Below are 19,097 nucleotides of genomic sequence, written 5' to 3'. Positions count from 1 at the left end.
TAGTATATCATCCTTCTGCTACCAGAACAAGATACCTGTAATGTTGCAGCACTTGTTTGGTAAAAGCTCAATGCTGGTGAACCTTGGCAGGTCAAACTGTGTACTTTATGTAGCAAAGGTAAAGATCTATAACCAACAATACATTCGGGAAGGGAGGGAGAATGGGGAAGAGGTTAGCAGAAACTGAAGATGTTGATGCCATCCCATTCCTTTTGTCTTCTTTCTTCCAATTCTCCTCCCCCTTCTCCCTCTCCATTTACAGAGCTATCCACCCCCACCATCCCCTCCCCCCCCCCCCCCCCCATTTGTGTCCCCTCCTTCCCTTATCCATCTATTACCTGTGGGTAACAGGTAACAGGCCTCTGGGCTTATGCTTCTGTCCCTCACCCCTGGCTACATTTTGCCATAACTTGATGAAGGACTCAACTCAAGCCCAAAACGTTGGTTTTGCATCCTTACCTATCTTACATAAAGTACAGTTTGACCTGCTGAGTTTCTTCAACATTGTTTTTGCTTCACTCACAGTGTCTGCAGACTTGTGTGTTTTACTTCAGCATTTGTTTGGTGTTTGGCTTGCACAAGATCCACGATCAGTGGGACTGTTACCAATGTACCAAGAGGATGCATTCCTTCAAGGAAAGAAAGGGAGAGGCAACTTTTCAAAACTTGTTTGAAATTGGGGGAAAAAAACTGAATGATTTTCCTGCATATCAGCAAGAGCCAAAGCACATAAACAATGAATAAGCATCTTCGCTCCAAATGTGATATCAAAGTATCAGACAGGTTCTGAATGGAAAATTTGTTGCAGTGTCTGCTGCTCCGTTCCGGGAGGCTTAGGTGACTGCACAATTGCTGTGTTATTACGGATACAAATTCACCTTTGCAGATCTGTACTTCCAAACCATTTTATCCGATGGCATGAGTTATGGTCAAAAAGTGTACCTTCATATCAGAAAACAATGCATTTCTTCCCATTAGCCACCAAGCCGGTCTTCAAGTGGAGTCCTTGCAAGAGCAACTTCAGACCATTGCAAAACAGCGAGACGAAGCCGTGATGCAGTTGAGTGCATCCCGAGAACAAGTTAAGCAGTATGCAATGTCACTGAGCAACCTGCAGATGGCGATAGAGCAATTTCAGCATGGTAAGGTTTTGTTTAATCCAAACAAGCGGGTTAGAAGTAGATGGTCAACTTTATCACCGTTTTACTTGTTCTAATTTTTCTAACTTCCCATATCTCAAGTATTTAATTACATTTTCAAACATTGTCATTGTATGCAATATGAGGATCTCTATCAAAGCAAGTAAGTAGGTAAGTTGATTTGAGAACTGAGGCAGAAGTTGTATCTGTGGAGCAATTCTCTCAATTTGCATTTCTATTTCTTCTCCATCAAATTTACAACCACATCCTGGCTTGAAAATGTTATTGCCACGGTGTGGAAGTTCTGAATGGAATGAAAGATGCAGGTTGACTTTTTTGTGAGAGATACAGCACAGTTACAGGCCCCTCCGGTCATTAGCTGAACCATGCACAGCGAATCACTTCATACCTCTTCGAAACATGGGAGGAAACCCACGCAGATGCGGGAATAACATTTACACTCCTTACAGACAGCATTGGAATGACCCCCTGTCACTGGCCCTGTTACAGGTTGTGCACATTATACTCTAATATTTACGGTATTTGGTTTTGCACATTTTGTACAGGTGCAGTGGCTTGGATCTGTTCAGTTCCATCTCTTTTATCCAAGTGAACTTCTATGTGGAATAATCCACAGCTATAGATTTGGATTCCCCATAGACGGTCTTAGTGATCTGTATTCTGACATTTACCTTTTCAACTGGCACAAATGCCAAAAGGATAAGATTAACTGGTGAGTTAGAACGGAATGAATACCGTAAATATTCGTGTATAATGCATTCCGTGTATAATGCGACCCTCCCCCCATTTTTTGGGGGGGAAAAAAGTTTTACCCCCATGTATAACACGATCCCTCTCATCCGCCCGAGCCACGCTGCCGTCTCTCACGACCCTCTGCCTCCCCTCACCCACCTGAATCGCGCTGGCATCTCTCCGCCCGCTCGGCCACCCGATTCGCGATGTCTCTCATGACACCCCCTCCCCTCACCCGCCTGAGTCACGCTGAGGTCTCTCCGGCCCGAGTCGCAGGTGGCAGAAATTTTTTTTAAATTTTACTCCTGTGTATAATGTGACCCCCCCCCCCCTTTTTTTGAGGGGAAAAAAAATGGGAATTTTTTTCACATTATACTTTAATATTTACGGTATTTGGTTTTGCACATTTGGGCAGCATATTTTCCAAGGTCAAACATCACCTCTCAGCCAGAAAGCTCAGTTTAATTCTGACTTTGAGTGCTGCTGTGTGGTCTTTGTATGCTCTTCTTTTATGGGTAACTGAGTTAATTAACCAGTGAAAATTGTCCCTAGTGTGTAGATGTGTGGTAGAATCTAGGGGATGTTGATGAGAATGTAGAAAGAATAAAAAATATGGGATTAATTTAAGGATTAGTGTAAATGGATTGTTGAGCTGAAGGGCCTGTTTCCATTCCACATTTTTGTGACTGTCTAAATTAATTTTAGAGGGAGAGCTATTTAACCAAGATCATTATAGTAGATGGAATGGGTGAATGGATTTTTAAAGCCTGGACATAATAAACCACAAGCACAAATGGTGCTGAATCAGCATGATTGAAAATTCAAGGTCGAAGGGTAAATCTACAAAACTCAGATGAATGGGAAATATTGTCAAAGAGGCGTAAAGCACAAAACAGGTCTTTTACCCATCATGCCTCTATTGGCCATCAAATATCCCTCTACACTAATCCATTTTCTAGTGTTTGACATGGTGTTTCAAGGTCTCCTCAAATTATTCCACTCCGATCTCCCCAGGCAATGCACTTCTAATTTCAACCACACTGGGTTTTAAAAAAAATCATTCTCAGTTCCCCTCTAACTCTCCCAACCTTCAACACGAACCCATGCACTATAGACATGAGTACGTCTGCTAAAATAAAGGTTATTTGCTACTTACTCTGTTCGTGTCCCTCATTTTGCATACCCCAATTGGGTAAAGATAAAGGTTCCATTATTGTTATGTAATACTAAAGTTAGAATGTTAGGTACATGAAACACTTTAACTTTTGTTTACTGTAAGGCACAGAGAAAGTCGCTACTTTGTCCAGGGCTCCTCACAGAAACCTACAGCACCTGGTGTTCCTAGGTGTTCTCCCCTCAAAGTACTGACCAGTTCTGAGCCTGCTTAGCTTCCGAGATCAGACAGTCTCAGGTCTTCCAATGTTCTTCTCTCTCTAAGGAAACCAAAAAAATCCATCTCTCGCCTCATAGTTAAAATGTTCCACCCCAGACAATGTCCTGGTGAATCCCCTCTGCATTGTCTTCTGTATTATTGGTTTCTTCTGAATGGGAAGTATTGCGATTGTTTTACAGTAAACTCTTGGTATCCAACACCTATGGGGATTAATTAATGCCAGATAAGTAATTTTATGGTTGCTAGAGATTGTTTCATGCATAATTGGCAAACTACCAGTGAGGTGCGCCAATTTTCAACTTTCGTATTTTTACCCATTAATTTTCCACATTTTTTGCCAGTTGCTTGAATTCTACATAACAGGGGTTTTACTGAATCTAGTTATACCATGTCGTACCTGGTCTTGAATTCCCTAGCATAGCTCATGAAGGCAGGTATTGTGTATGCCACCTGAACCACCTTATCTACCTGTGGTGGTACCTTCAGGAATTCTTTGCCATATCATCCTTTTGAACTTTCTGTAACTAGCAACCGCTGCTTATTTCCTGGCCTTGCAAGTCCGATAGAAATGCATCACCGAGGAGTAAGCTCTGTCCTATTTACCAATACATGAATATCATTCTAGAGTTGAATACCGTACATTTATGCATATAATGCGTGCAACCACACGGGTTATTTATTTATTTATTTTGCCGTTGTTAGATTTATTCAGCACACTGCTTAAAAATAAATGAAAGCACAGTTGCAAAATTATAGGAAGCAAGGAGGGTGGATGTCTGTTGCGAAGATTAAAGAACAGTTGAAGTTGGTCAAAAGCACGTAAGTAAGTAGACTGGGGTGGTCAGAAGGCAGTTGCAGTTGAGTGCCATTGTTTCAGAGCAAAGATGTGAAATGATGGAAAAACATCAAGACCCAGAACACAAATCATGAAGGTATAATCATTGATTAGAACATGGGACTTGCTCATTTAGAGATGTGTGTTTTTAAAAAAAAAAAACAGGTCTCGGATTTGGTGCCAAGGAGGAATTAATTTAAAATTAACTCTGAGAAGAAAATAAAAATACTTTGTTCAATGGATTGTTGCAGTACAAACTATTGTTGAAGGAGTGGAAAATTGCATGTAGATATAAAACTGAAGGAAATGAGGTGAAATTAGTTTTGGCTTATTCCAACAAATCCCATTAACTCTTATAGTTCTCTACGTGGGGTGGCAGTACTGTAGCGCCAGTGACTCAGGTTTAAATCCAGCACTGGAAGGAGTTTTTAACATTCTCCCTGTGATCTGCACGAGTTTTCCCCAGGGAGCTCCAGTTTCCTCCCACCTTCCAAAAACACGTGGAGCTGGTAAGTTCATTGGGTGGTACAGGTTCCAATGGCTGGAGTTGGCATCTTCCATGTGGTAAATAAATTAAATTCTGATGTGGATCACTTCATACAGGGACCTTTACCTTCTTTCTTTCTGTTCTATCACTATCCCATGAGATATTAGAGACAAATGAGGCACCTCCAGTATCTCTCTGGTTAGGGTCAATTAATTGCAAACTGTGGCTTGAATGTTTATGATTATTAAGAATATTTGAGCCTCGGGGGGGCGTGGCAAAATGGCGTAAGGATCAGACGTGCCTTCCAGTCGTCTCCTGACTCTTATCTTATCGTTTTGTCTAGAAATGCCCGTTAAAATTCTTTAAAAGTTTAGATAATTTCAGTGCTGTTAATTTAACTTATGATGGTACAATTGGTGGAAAAGAGCAAAAAAAAACGACAACAGATCATCAAAAAACTACATTTTCCAGAAGTTCAAGTTTTGGAGCCTACCTACAGGAAAGATACCGGGATTCAGCGTGAAATGGATCCCAGGAGAGAGGTACAGTGTTCGGATGTAGAGCTCTATGTTACATCGGTAGAGCCCCCTAAAGAGGGCGCCAAACAGCCTTTAGAACAAAGAGTTACTCAAAAGGCATTTGTCAACTGTAGAGATGGTGCTGCAAACTGCATCTTTTGAGATAGAAGAACCTATACAACTTGATGTACTGGGAGAACTTAATACATTATGGACTGGGGAAAACCCCGGCCAGCGTCCTCCAGTCATTGCTGGAGAGGCTGTGGCTGGGGTTTTCACACGCAGTCATACTACAAGGAAGGCAACCAGAATGAAGGAAGGAACAGAAGATCCTTTGGTTATGCAGAAGAAGCAGGAATCTGTTGAGCCAAAATCTCTTCCAATTGAAAAGATTTTTGTGAATCTTGAATCTAAATCATCTTATACAATGCAGGGATTATCCAAGATTATGACTGAACTTGGTACGAGGTTTAATACTCTGTGGTGAAAATACATTCTCAACAGATGGCTGAGTTTGGAGCTTTTAAGCTTGAAGTGAGAGATAAATTTAATTCGTGTGAAGAAGATATAGACGAAATACGGGATCAAGTTTTTGATGTGACCAAAATGGTCGAAGACTTACAAACTCAAAATAAAAATTTGGTGAAAAAGATTGATTATTTGGAAAACCAATCCAGACGGAACAATATAAAGATTATTGGTTTGCCGGAAGGTATGGAGAGACCAGACCCAAGAAAATTTTTTACTGAATGGATTCCGCAGGTGCTGGGTCAAGAACATTTCCCGGAAGGTATAATACTGGAACGTGCTCACAGAGTCTTGCGTAGAAGACCTATTTCAGGTCAAAGTCCAAGACCTGTTTTGGTTCGTTGCTTGAATTATTACGACAGAGAAATAATTTTACGAGTGGCTATTAGAAATGCACAACAGAGAAAATCACCCTTGCTGATTCAAAATAATCGAGTTTTCTTCTATGCGGATTTGAGTCAAGAAGTTATGTTCCAACGACGGGAATTCAATCCTGCTAAAGAGTTGTTGTGGAAGAAAGGTTATAAGGCAACCTTTAGATATCCAGCTGTTATGAAGGTTTTCCAAGATGGTTGCCAACCAAAGTTCTTTGATTCTCCAAAGGAAGCTATAGCATTTGCTCAAGAGCTGCCAATTACTCAGTTTCAACAGAGACATAGTCCGCCGCGATCTCTAAGGAGAGACAAGAGATGGAAGAAAAGAGCCGTGCTCCAAGAAGGATTAGTTGTAATGGTGACTCGGCAGTTGGAGCTGATTAAAAGAAGAGCTGTCTTTTTTTTTCTAATGTTTTTTTTTTAAAAATGGATATTAAATAATGATGATGTTAGTTTAAGATGAAGTGAGAGTTGGGGGAGAGAACTGGATAGGCACTATTTCCTGAAAGTCATCTGCTACGTGTGAGTTATCTCACACCCATTTTTTTTTGGGAGTTACCGCATTGCGCGGTTTAGACGGGAGGGGGTATTTTTAACCTCCTACCTGTTTTTTTTTCCTTTTTTTTGTATTATTAGATTAAAGAGTGAAGGGGTTTTTTTTTTGTTTAAATATAAAAAAAGTATAAGAAAGTATATGATTGTTTAAAAAACTAAAAAGTGATGTGGTTTTTTTTTTGTAAAGTTTATTCAGTCGATAAGGAATATCTGAAATTTAAATGTGAATGGGATGGATAAGTTTTTTTTATATTCTTTAACTTTAAGGTGAAAGGAATGGTAATTCTGGTGTATATTATTTTGCTATTTTAGTTATAGAACGAAGGGAATAATGGTGAAAGTTATAAATTGAATTGTACAATTCTTAATAAGGCTTGAATTTTGTTTGGTTTATGCTCCATTTGTTGAAGATATAGATTTCGTTGTAGATGTGTTTTTATTATTTGGATATCTGAATTTTAACGTAATGATTGGGGATATTTAAATGTGGTATTGGAGCTTTTACTGGATAACTATTCAAGAGTAAAAGGGAAAAATGGTGGAAGAGTACTAAAATTGAATTGTACAATGCTTAATGAGGTTTGAATTTTGTTTTAAGATGGTGGTTTATGTGACTAATAGGATGATAGATGTGAAGTTAGTTGATATTTGATGAAGGTTTATCTCTATAGAGAGTTTTTTTTTCATCTTTTTTTTCCATGCTACAATTTTTTTTAAGAATTGATTATTGTTTAAGAATTTTTGATAATGTTACTAACTTTACTAATTTTTTTATATTAAGTTTGAGTTAAATATATGTTTCATCTTAACTCCGTTTGTTAAATATATGCATTTAAGTTTGATTTAAATATGTTTTTTAAGTCTGATATCTTAGTATTAATTACTCTTCTTTTTGTTAGTATTTTTTTGTAAGTGGGTTTTTTTTTCTCACATATTATTAACTTTATTAATTCTTCACTCTTTATTTTGGGGGGGAAAGGGGGGTTGGACTAATTTGAGTTGGGTTATTAATGTGTAATAATTATTGGGGAGGGTATAGTTTATTTGGATTACTGATACTGTATTGTAATTTTATTATTTTATTCTTAATTTTTTTTAAATGTAATCCTATATGTTATTCATGTTATAAAATCTTAAAGTTTAAAAAACAGAATATTTGAGCCTCCACAGTAATTAAATATTTTTACTTATTCATTGTCTCTTTCCCCCCCCTACTTTCTGTGATGACAACTTGGATGTCTTTCGTTTTCTTTTAAAAATGTGCTAGATTTCTGATCCTGGATTATAGTATTTAATTCCATGCTAATTATGAAGATGGATTTTGTTCATTTTATGTCTCTTTATTTTGTGTGCCAATATATGCAGAGGAAAAAGCGATGTATGCAATTGAATTGGAGAAATATCAGAAAGACATTGCAGAGTGGAAGGAAAAAGCATCAAGCCTTGAGAAAACAGTGGCAGAATTAGAGGTAAGGGAAAAATTTGTCAGATTTTTGGAACCAGGTAATTTACTAGAAGCTATTTTGTGAGATTCTGGATCAGTTATGTGCTGCAGCTCATGGAATATTTTCTTTTCAATTTACATTAGTTGTGCATGTGCAAATCCAGAGCCATCTGCAGTGCCTGCACATGTCTATGCAACATGTGCCAGGACATTCTGTGCCCGAATTGGCTTGACCAGTCATCTTCAGAAACACCACATCCAATCTTAAAGTGACTAATGGTGTCGAGGTCTTCATCGACGATGATGGATGAACATTATTAATTGTGTAGCTATTTAATAGCAGCAGCAGATTGTACGCTCCTCCTGAAATTCTGATCCATTGATTTCGGTGGAACTGATCTACTGAATACAATGCACAATTAGATTTGCAAGTTTGCGTTATGACTCTACTGTGAAGATGGCACCCAAACGTTGCAGCAGATCATGATCAGTTTGGCACTGGGCTGATGAAATTCAATACAAAGAAAAGTGAGGTGTTACATTTTGGGAAGGCTAACATGGATAGGACCTACACAGTGAATGGTAGCGTTCTGGGGAATGTTGTAGAGCAGAGGGATTTAAGAGTACTATTGCATAGTACCTTGAAAGAGGAGTTACAAGTACATAGGGTGGTCAAAAAGGTTTTCTGAACATTGGCCTTGATATTTGTCAGAGTATTAGAAGTTGGGAGATCATGTTGCAGTTGTATAAGATGTTGGGAAGGCAGCATTTGGAATATTATCTTCAGTTTTGGTTACCACGCCAAAGGGAATATGTTGTCAAGTTCAAGAGGGTGCAAAGATTTGTGTGAATATTGCCAGAACTTGCAGGCCTCAGCTATAGAGAGAGGTTGAGCAGGCTAGTGTTCTATTTTTTTTGGAGTGCAGGAGGGTGAGGGTGACCTCATAGAGGTGTACAAAAGTAGAAGAGGAATGCAGAGTCTAATGCCCAGAGGAGAATTGGTAACCGTTAATAGTTTTAAGACAAGGGCTGGGGTAGGGAGATTTAACTGGGACCGGAGGAGTAACTTCTTTCTTTACACAGAGGATGATGGGTGTACGGAACAAGTTGCTGGAGGAGGTAATTGAACCAGGTGCTTTTGTTTCATTGTAGAAATGTTTGGACGGATACGAGCCAAACGCAGGCAAGTGGGACTAGTGTAGATGGGACTTGATGGTCAGCATAGGAGGTTTGGGCCGGAGGGCCTGTGTCCCTGTTGTATGAAACTGATTCTGTTATTAAGTGTGCAGATTTAGTGCAGGCAATAGAAAGCAAATTTCTCCACCTCGGTGGTCACATCAATTATTTAAGCCCTGGCTTCAATTGATGTAATTGCATGCAATGCCATTTGAAGTCCTTAATAGGTTTATTGCCACATTAACCATTGCAAAACATCAAAAACCAGTCCTTGGATACTTCATGGTGATTTTTATATTAAAATGTTTGTTTTGATTGTTGAAATTCTGCCAAAGAAATAGCGCTTTATTTGTTTATTAAGAGCAGTTTTAAGCAGATGGTTATGATCTCAATGCATTAACTATACTTTCCTCTCAAGTCAGTTTATTGTTTCTTTGGGGCCTTCAGCTTTTCTGTGGATGTTTTTGAATAACCCTGCCATTGAGAAATTTCAACATACTACCAAATGTTGTTGCTGATATTAAGTTGGATGAGAAAGCGTAATACCGACAAATGTATGATGATGGATTTTGGGAGTACTAATGAGGCTGGAGCATCCACCTTGAATGGCAGGGTCTGTGGGAGTGTTGAGGGACAGAGGAACCATGGAGTATGTCCATAATCCTTGAAGGTGGCAATAGGGGTAGATAATGTGGTTCAGAAAGAATGTGGGAGATTGGCTTTCAATAGTCAGAGAATAGAATGCACAGCTGGAAAGTTAACCATATAACCATAACCATATAACCACTTACAGCACAGAACAGGCCAGTTCGGCCCTACTAGTCCATGCCGTAACAAATCCCCACCCTCCTAGTCCCACTGACCAGCACCCGGACCATACCCCTCCAGTCCTCTCCTATCCATGTAACTATCCAGTCTTTCCTTAAATGTAACCAATGATCCCGCCTCGACCACATCTGTCGGAAGCTCATTCCACATCCCTACCACCCTTTGCGTAAAGAAATTTCCCCTCATGTTCCCCTTATAATTTTCCCCCTTCAATCTTAAACCATGCCCTCTAGTTTGAATCTCCCCCACTCTTAATTGAAAAAGCCTATCCACGTTTACTCTTTCTGTCCCTTTTAAAATCTTAAACACCTCTATCAAGTCCCCCCTCAATCTTCTACGCTCCAGAGAAAAGCCCCAGTCTGCACAACCTTTCCCTGTAACTCAAACCTTGAAATCCTGTCAACATTCTTGTGAACCTTCTCTGCACTCTCTCTATTTTGTTTATATCTTTCCTATAATTTGGTGACCAAAACTGTACACAGTGCTCCAAATTTGGCCTCACCAATGCCTTGTACAATTTCATCATAACCTCCCTACTCTTGAATTCAATACTCCGATTTATGAAGGCCAACATTCCAAATGACTTCTTCACCACACCATCTACCTGAGTATCACCCTTGAGGGTACTATTTACCATCACTCCTAAATCCCTTTGTTGCTCTGCACATCTCAATAGCCTACCATTTAATGCATATGACCTATTTAGATTTGCCTTTCGAAAATGTAACACCTCACACTTATCTGTATTAAATTCCATCAGCCATTTCTCAGCCCACACCTCCAGCCTTCCTAAATCACCTTTTAATCTACGGTAATCTTCCTCACTGTCCACAACACCACCAATCTTTGTATCATCCGCAAACTTGCTTATCCAATTCTCCACCCCTACTTCCAGATCGTTAATATATATAACAAACAATAGTGGACCCAGGACCGATCCCTGAGGAACTCCACTAGTCACCGGCCTCCAATTGGACAAACAATTTTCTACCACTACTCTCTGACACCTCCTATCCAACCATTGCTGAATCCATTTCACTACCTCCTCATTTATACCTAATGCCTCCACCTTTTTTCCTAACCTCCTGTGGGGAACTTTGTCAAAAACTTTACTAAAGTTGTGCTCCAATTTGAGAAAACCTTGGTCAGAATATCCACAAAACTAAATGACATGGCTTAGGGTAAGGGAGGAGATTTTGACTGGACAGAAGGGGACTGTCTTCGTTCATAGAGTGGTAAGTATCTGGTCTCTATTGTCTGAGAGAGTGGTGGAAGTTGGGGTGTTGACAGCATTTAAGAAATGTCGAGAAATGCTGAGACAGAAGGCTGGAGGATAGCATTACTACAGAAGGTCATTGGTCAACATGAATGAGTTTCCACCCATGCCAAATGGCCTGTCTCCATGCTGTGTAATTCTATGGATATGAAGGCAGACATCCTTCATAAGACTATTGCTGAACCAGATTACTTTTTCTTTTAATGACAATTGGCTAACTTTAGGATCCTCATTTTTGTTTTTCCTGTTTCAGGGAAATTAAAAATAGATTTTAAGCTTCCTATCTGGTTTGGTTACTAATTACTTTTTTTTTTTACCCTCTGCAGGAGCACCTCCAGGAAGCAAATACTGCTTTGGGTTCTGCATCAAGACTAACTGAGCAGTTGGATCTCAAAGAGGAACAGATGGACGACCTTAAAAACCAAGGTAATTACTTTTCTTCTGTAACTAATTTATTAGAAAGGTTCTCCATATTTATTTATTTTTTAATTTGGAGATGCAGTATGGTTACAGGTTCTTCTGGATTATGAGCCCATGGGGCCCAAATACACCCATTAGCCTACGAACTCTGTATGTTTTGGAGGGTGGGAGGAAACAGGAGCACCCGGAGAACTGTCAGACAGTGTCAAATCCGACCCCAGGACACTGGTGCTGGAAATAGCTTTACACTAACCATGTTGCTCTGCGAGATGAGCCTATCTGCCCTTCATCTCCGCAAACTCTACCGTTGCCATTACAAATTCATTTTAAAGGAAAAAGCCAAATGCCTCTTGTTTGAATCTTTGATATGCGTACAACACTTTCTTTGGTGGGAGTATGTGCTTATCATATTAATAAACTCCATTACTAAAGATGTCATGAAATTAAAATGCATATTAAAAATCTCAGATATGCCTGACGGTTTTCTTCAAAGTACCTGTCTCTCCCGTACTACTACCAGTTGGTGCTGTAGTGAGGATGCTTTATGTTCACAAACTGTTGAAATGTTGATAGCATGCAGACTTAGCATTCATTAATGCTGAGTTCAAAGAACTTGAATATCACCACATGACCTGTTTTGAATGTTACAGTATCATTTCTGCAGAAAAATGCCAATTTGTTCTCATTTACCAATGGAGGGTCTTGCAAGGTCATTAAATACAAGTCAAGGCTTATTTCTCTGTCGTCTCTGTTAGGTGGTTTATGGAAAGATGCATTGGCATGTCAGCTACATTAGGATGCTCTTGAAGCTTTTGGTATAAATCACCTTGGAAGGACCATATATAAGATCATATAACTATTACAGCACAGAAACAGGCCAGTTCAGCTCTTCTAGTCCACGCCGAACACCTTCTCCCACCTAGTCCCATTGACCCGCACTGGCTCATAATCATCCATGCCCCTCTCGTCCATATACCTATCCAACTTTTCCTTAAATATTAAAATCGAACCCGCTTAAGCTGGAAGCTTATTCTCCACTCCCACCACTCTCTGAGTGAAGAAATTCCTCCTCATGCTTCCCCTAAACATTTCCCCCTTCAATCTCAGAAAACAAGATTTATAAGAAACACAAAAGTGCAGATGTTGGGATCCTGAGCAAAGAATGAGAAGCTGGAGGGACTCAGTAGGTCAGGGGCAGCATCCATGGAGAGAGAAATAGTCAACGTTTCAGGTCAGGCCCCTTCATTGAGACTAGAGGGGGAAGAGATTGATATCAAGGAGAGGGTGGGGGGGGGGGGGAAGAAAGGAAGTAGGTGAGGAGGGCCGACCAGGTGATAATTGGATGGAAAGTTGGAGAGATGGAGAAACATGTAAAGGAAGGGATCACAGCGAGGGCTGAGGTTGAGAGAAAAAGCAAGAAAGGGAGTAGAAAAAATAAAAACTGGAACCAGATGAGTTTGGGGTTACCTCTAATTGGAAAATCAATGGGTTTAAGGGTACCCAAGAAGAATCCAATGTGTTGTTCCTCAAGTTTGTTTCGCCTCAATCTGACAGTGGATGAGACACGACAGATATGTCCATGTGGGAATGGTTCAGGGAATTAAAATTGTTAACAACTTGAACCTGCAGACAGAACACAGAGAATTAAGATGCTGCCTCAGCCACACCAAAACAACACCTGGGTATTTTGATTCTTTTTCTAACAATTTATATAAATTCACTTTAACTGAGCTTTGGTCATCCATGAAATGCCTTTTAATATTCTGTAACATTATTGCCCCATTGACCTTGAATCAGACAAGATTGAAAATGGCTAACATCTTCTTAAACTGATGGAAACTCTCTCTGTCATCCACCACTGTTACTTATTTCATTGTCCTCATTAAAGCTCCATTTCCCTTCAGCTGTACTGTGAATGTTACATGTTCAAGGATCTAGTACAGCTACAAGCTCGGTTTTAATTACACCCACAATTGGGGGTGGGGGTGTCACAGGCCTAAGATGAATAGAAATTTTTTCATCATTGTGAACTTGTGGAACTCCCTGTCACAGATGGTTCTTGAGGCCAGTTCATTGGATATATTCAAAAGGAAGTCTGATGTAGCCCTGATGGTTAAAGGGATCAAGGGGTACAGAAAGAAAGCAGACATTGAGTGCTGAAGTCACATGATCATATTGAATGGTGGAGAGACTTGAAGGGCTGAATGGCCTACTCCCACACCTATTTTCTATGATGGCAAATAACCGGTTCTTATTTAATTTCTGACTGCATACTTGGCTTCTCAACCTCCTCACTCATAAGGCAGAACATGAATGAATTGAAACTTGGGACATGGGTAAACACCCCAAAGCTGCCTTGTACAGCTTTTGAAGTTCCTCCATGTGATTTTTAAATATCTGCACGTGTCTATCAACTGTCAACCCATTGAGCATATGCTATCTTAGTCAATATGTGCCATTTAGCATCATAATTATGTTTCTTTAAGTCTCTGAATTAACAGCGTCACTCCATCCTAGTAAAAACTTTCATCATATTGCAGTCACTCTTCCCCAAGGACTTTGCTCAACAAAACTGCTAATTAATCCTGCCTCGTTGCTCAATACCCAATCTAGGATTGTCTGGTCACTAGTTGCTTCCCAGACATATTGGTCAAAGAAGCTATCCCTTACATACTTCATTGGCATGGTTAGTGCAAAGCTATTACAGCACCAGCGACCCAGGTTTGAATCACATGCTGTCAATAAGGAGCTTGTATATTTTCCCCATGTCTGCGTGGGTTTCCTCCGAGCGCTCTGGATTCCTCCCACTCTTCAAAACAAAGGGACTTCGTAGGTCATTTGGGTGGCATGGATTTGTGGGCAAGGAGGACCTGTTACGGTGCCATATGTCAAAACTTAAATAAAAAAAAAATTAAATCCCTCTCTGTTTTGTGATCAGTTTGGTTCTCCCAATCCACATACATATTTAAGTCACCCATGATAATGGCTGTATCTGTATTGTGTGCTTACTTTGTTTCTTGATTGATAAAACAAAAAGTAAAAGGAAATCTTGATCAAAAAGCAAGTAAAGAAAATGGTTGGCAACAAGAAAGACTGCAGATAAATTGGTAAATTGGAGCAACGTGCAAAATGCAAAAGGAACTCAGTGGGTAAGGCAGCATCCATGGAAAGCAAAAGACGGTGAATGTGTCAGGCTGGAAACTTTTCATCAAGGCTTGAAAGAAAGCAGGCAGAAGCCAGAATAAAAGTGTGAGGGGGAGGAGGCAAGCTAATGATGGGGGTGGGGGTGGGGGTGGGGTGGAATGCACCTTTTTGGCAGACTCCAACTAAATGGTATCAAGATACATTTCAATTTCTAGTAATCTTCCCCCCACCCCCTGCTTTTGTTTTCTACCCTGGCTTTTACTGATTTCTGTGACCTGTTACCTCTTTTAAGCGTTTCCTCTCTTCTGCCCTCTCAACCTGCTGGACCCTGGTATCTTACTTCTTCTAACTCTCTACCTCCTCTTTCCCTTCTTTCCATGATTTGCTGTCCTCTCCTAGCCACTTGCCTCTTCCTCCTATCATTTAATTTCTTACACTATCACATTTTACTCCCCCCCCCACCCCCCACCACTTGCCCCTGACCACCTGTATTCACCTGTCAGCTTGTGCTCATTCCCTCCCCCTCCCCAACCCTTTTATTCTGGCATCTGATGTGGTGTTTTCAGCCTGAGACGTTGACTGTTTATCACCTTCCATGGATGCTGCCTGAATTGCTAAGGGTTTGTTACTGAAAAGAACAGTATTGAATGTAGCATAATTTGTTTTGTGAGGTTGTGAAAAGCACATCACTGACCAGGGAATGCAGTATTTGCATTAAAATGTATGAGAAGTATTGTGATATTTTTGATCCATTTCAAATTGACCTCTTGAATTACTTTGGATGTGTCTAATATGGATGTGAAGCAAGTTTGCTAAATATGGACATAGCAAAGGGCGAAGAGCTTGAAAGGAAATAAGTAGTGGTTCAAAAAATAAATTGTGAAAGAGGCATGCAGTTGATTGACTGATAGCAAGCAGCAGTGTGTCTGGCAACAGAAGTGGAATTTGAAAAAATGTTTTGCTGGCCACAGATAAAGAAACAATTGGCAGTGTATATAAAAGGAAGCCAACTTGAACAAGAAAAAATAAATTCTTCCCTCGTATTAACCCCTTGAGTACACTTTCAGTTCAGAAACACCCGAAAGAGCTCTAAAATACTCCAAGGCTGGAAGGATGCATAAAAATGCAGATGTTTTCTTCTTTCAGTGCTCTTGGTGAAATCTGAAAGCTGTATGCAGCTACCTGGGCTTATAAAGCAAAGCGGACAAGTATTCAAAGCCACTTTCAACTTAGATATTTATCACACTCTACTCATTACATGTTAAATTTAGAGAAGAGAAAGAGAAGCAGAGGAGATGACCCATGGGTAGGTGACCATGGAGGCGGACAGGTGAGGGGTTCTGGGGCTGAAGGATACACAGGCGGTGGGCTGTTGGCAATTTAAGATGAGGATACTGCACTGGCTGTGGGCTGCTGCTGTCTGGGATTCACACCCAGCTGGAGACCAGCTCGAGATTGGCTGAAGGGACTGGTCAGTAATGGAAACGGGACAAAAGAGGGTGCCGAAGGCAGATTATGTTGGACGTTCGGACCTGGACCTCGGGCTGCTGATGGTTTGGTCTGGATCCTGTGTGACTTTAAGGGCCGCGGGAAAGCAGGAGAAAAATCCATGGTTATTCAGTGACCCTGTGGGAACTCTCTTTTGCTTCTCTTTCTCTTACGATAAGAGACACTTCAGCCAGTTTCTGCCAGTGGCAAATCTGTCTTACCACAGACAAAAGCAAATTCCATTTAATATTGCACTGTTTTTATTACATGACAGTAAAGAAACTTTGAAGTGATTGTTCTTGTAACAATAGTACACAAATTATTTGATTAGAAGTGAGAAATCTGGACTGTTGAATCAGAGACATGAATTTGAATCCCTTCGGGGAAGATATGGAATTTTAAACATGGAATTTAAAATTCCATGTTTATTTCAAAACTTTGCAATCCAAATGCTGATCATTTTGAATACTGTGTGAGTCGTAGTTATTCTCTGAAATGCAGAAATCGTAAAAATCTCGTACAAAGGATCATTTTAAGGAACAACACAGTCTGTCACAGAAATGCCAGTTTAACTGTGACAAGTGTGAGGCATTGCACTTTAAGTCAAACCAGAGCACATCTTGCACAGTAGTTCCCTGAAAATGGTGACTCAGGTGGACAGGATAGTGAAGCAGGCATTTGGAATGCTTGACTTCATTGTACAGTTGTACAAGGCATTGGTGAGACTGTACCTGGAATATTAAGTGCAGATCTAGTTGCCTAGCTTGAGGAAGGAGATCAATAAGTTGATAGGATGCCGAGGAGAATCACCAGAAGGGGGGTGAAGGACTGAGCTTGAGGCCTATAGAATCATGAGGGACAGGAATGAAGTGAATGGTCAGTTGCTGAGTAGATGAAAAAATATCTAATAGAACTAGAGGCAAAGAAGAGACAGGAGAAATTTATGAAGGACCTAAGAGGCAACCTTTTCATTCAGAGGCCAGTCTATATCTGAAAAGACCTCCATGAATTTTGTTTTCACAAGTACCACGTCCATGCATCCAATTGACCTACAACCGTCAGTACATTTTGAACTGTGAGAGGAAACCAGAACCTCTGGGGGAAGCCTTCACCCAGACATTGTACAAACTCCGTGCAGGTAGCTCATGATTTGAACAACAGTCCCATTTGCTGGTGCTGCAGCGGTGTTGCACTTAACCGCTATGCTAACTGTGTAGCGTTATCGGAGCAAGTGCAAACCTGCCATTCAAGACATTTGGGCAGACAAATGGTTTGGAATTGTTTAGTAGGATTATTGCCCAATTACCGGCAAATAGGATTAGCCCAGAACACCAAGTTGGTCAACAAATGAGGTAGGACAAACAGCACAGAACAGGACCCTATGACTCTGGCTTTCAATTATAGAATCAGGCTATAAGAAGCATTCAGGATACATGGTAATTCTGTGGGCAAGATGAAATTGTGTAAAATATTTCTTCAGGGGATTGAATGCTTTGATGGGAGTCCAAGAAAGGAACAAGATGATGGTATAAGTGGTTTGATTAAGTGATTTTTTTTTTACATAATGAAATAGAGGATTGTGACAATATGAAGAATCTTCACAACTTGTTGAATGGAAAATTACATTTGTATGTTTACATTACAACATGGAAATGCTTGATTGCTAGAAAGATGAGGTCCTCCATCAGCCAGCTCCCTACCATGACTACCAGCCCCCCACATCTCCATCGGGCGCACAAAACTCAAAACGGTCAACCAGTTTACCTATCTCGGCTGCAAGGATCGACAACGAGATAGACAACAGACTCGCCAAGGCAAATAGCGCCTTTGGAAGACTACACAAAAGAGACTGGAAAAACAACCAACTGAAAAACCTCACAAAGATCAGTGTATACAGGGCCGTTGTCATACCCACACTCCTGTTCGGCGCCGAATCATGGGTCCTCTACCGGCATCACCTACGGCTCCTAGAATGCTTCCACCAGCGTTGTCTCCGCTCCATCCTCAACATTCATTGGAGCGACTTCATCCCTAACATCGAAGTACTCGAGATGGCAGAGGCCGACAGCATCAAATCCACGCTGCTGAAGATCCAACTGCGCTGGGTGGGTCACGTCTCCAGAATGGAGGATCATCGCCTTCCCAAGATCGTGTTATATGGCGAGCTCTCCACTGGCCACCGAGACAGAGGTGCACCAAAGAAGAGGTACAAGGACTGCCTAAAGAAAGCTCTTGGTGCCTGCCACATTGACCACCGCCAGTGGGCTGATATCGCCTCAAACCGTGCATCTTGGCACCTCACAGTTCGGCGGGCAGCAACCTCCTTTGAAGAAGACTGCAGACCCCACTTCACTGACAAAAGACAAAGGAGGAAAAACCCAACACCCAACCCCAACCAACCAATTTTCCATTGCAACCGCTGCAACCGTGTCTGTCTGTCCCACATCGGATTTGTCAGCCGCAAACGAGCCTGCAGCTGACGTGGACATTACCCCTTCATAAATCTTCGTCCGCGAAGCCAAGCCAAAGAAGAAGAAAGATGCTGGCACATTACAAAACATCTATTTCAGACATCTGTGAAGATTTTTAATTGTTAGATCTATTTACATTCAGTGAGTACACAGTCTGAAATGAAATTAAGGATCTTTCTTGCAAATTGACAGTTTTTTTTAAATTGCCACTTCCACTGAATTGGAGCATTTCTTTATCTATATTCCCTGTGAGAATAGTGTGGCTCTA

The 19,097-nt window shown here is 40.7% G+C and overlaps 1 protein-coding gene across 6 annotated transcripts in view; it reads left to right on the top strand.

The window, feature by feature from the left end:
* The window catches only part of trip11 (thyroid hormone receptor interactor 11), a 102,159-nt gene that overhangs the window by 60,730 nt on the left and 22,332 nt on the right, over window positions 1–19,097 (top strand). For all 6 annotated transcript variants that reach the window (XM_069916117.1, XM_069916114.1, XM_069916119.1 and 3 more), the window contains 3 exons: window positions 979–1,142; window positions 7,948–8,051; window positions 11,633–11,732. In XM_069916117.1, coding sequence (XP_069772218.1) covers window positions 979–1,142; window positions 7,948–8,051; window positions 11,633–11,732 — 368 coding nt within the window. The remainder of the gene's footprint in view (window positions 1–978; window positions 1,143–7,947; window positions 8,052–11,632; window positions 11,733–19,097) is intronic.

This window comes from Narcine bancroftii, chromosome 2 (assembly GCF_036971445.1).
Source record: "Narcine bancroftii isolate sNarBan1 chromosome 2, sNarBan1.hap1, whole genome shotgun sequence".
In the NCBI taxonomy this organism is placed as follows: domain Eukaryota; kingdom Metazoa; phylum Chordata; class Chondrichthyes; order Torpediniformes; family Narcinidae; genus Narcine; species Narcine bancroftii.
The sequence above is the reverse complement of the archived record's forward strand: the minus strand, read 5'-3'. Positions and strand labels throughout refer to the sequence as shown.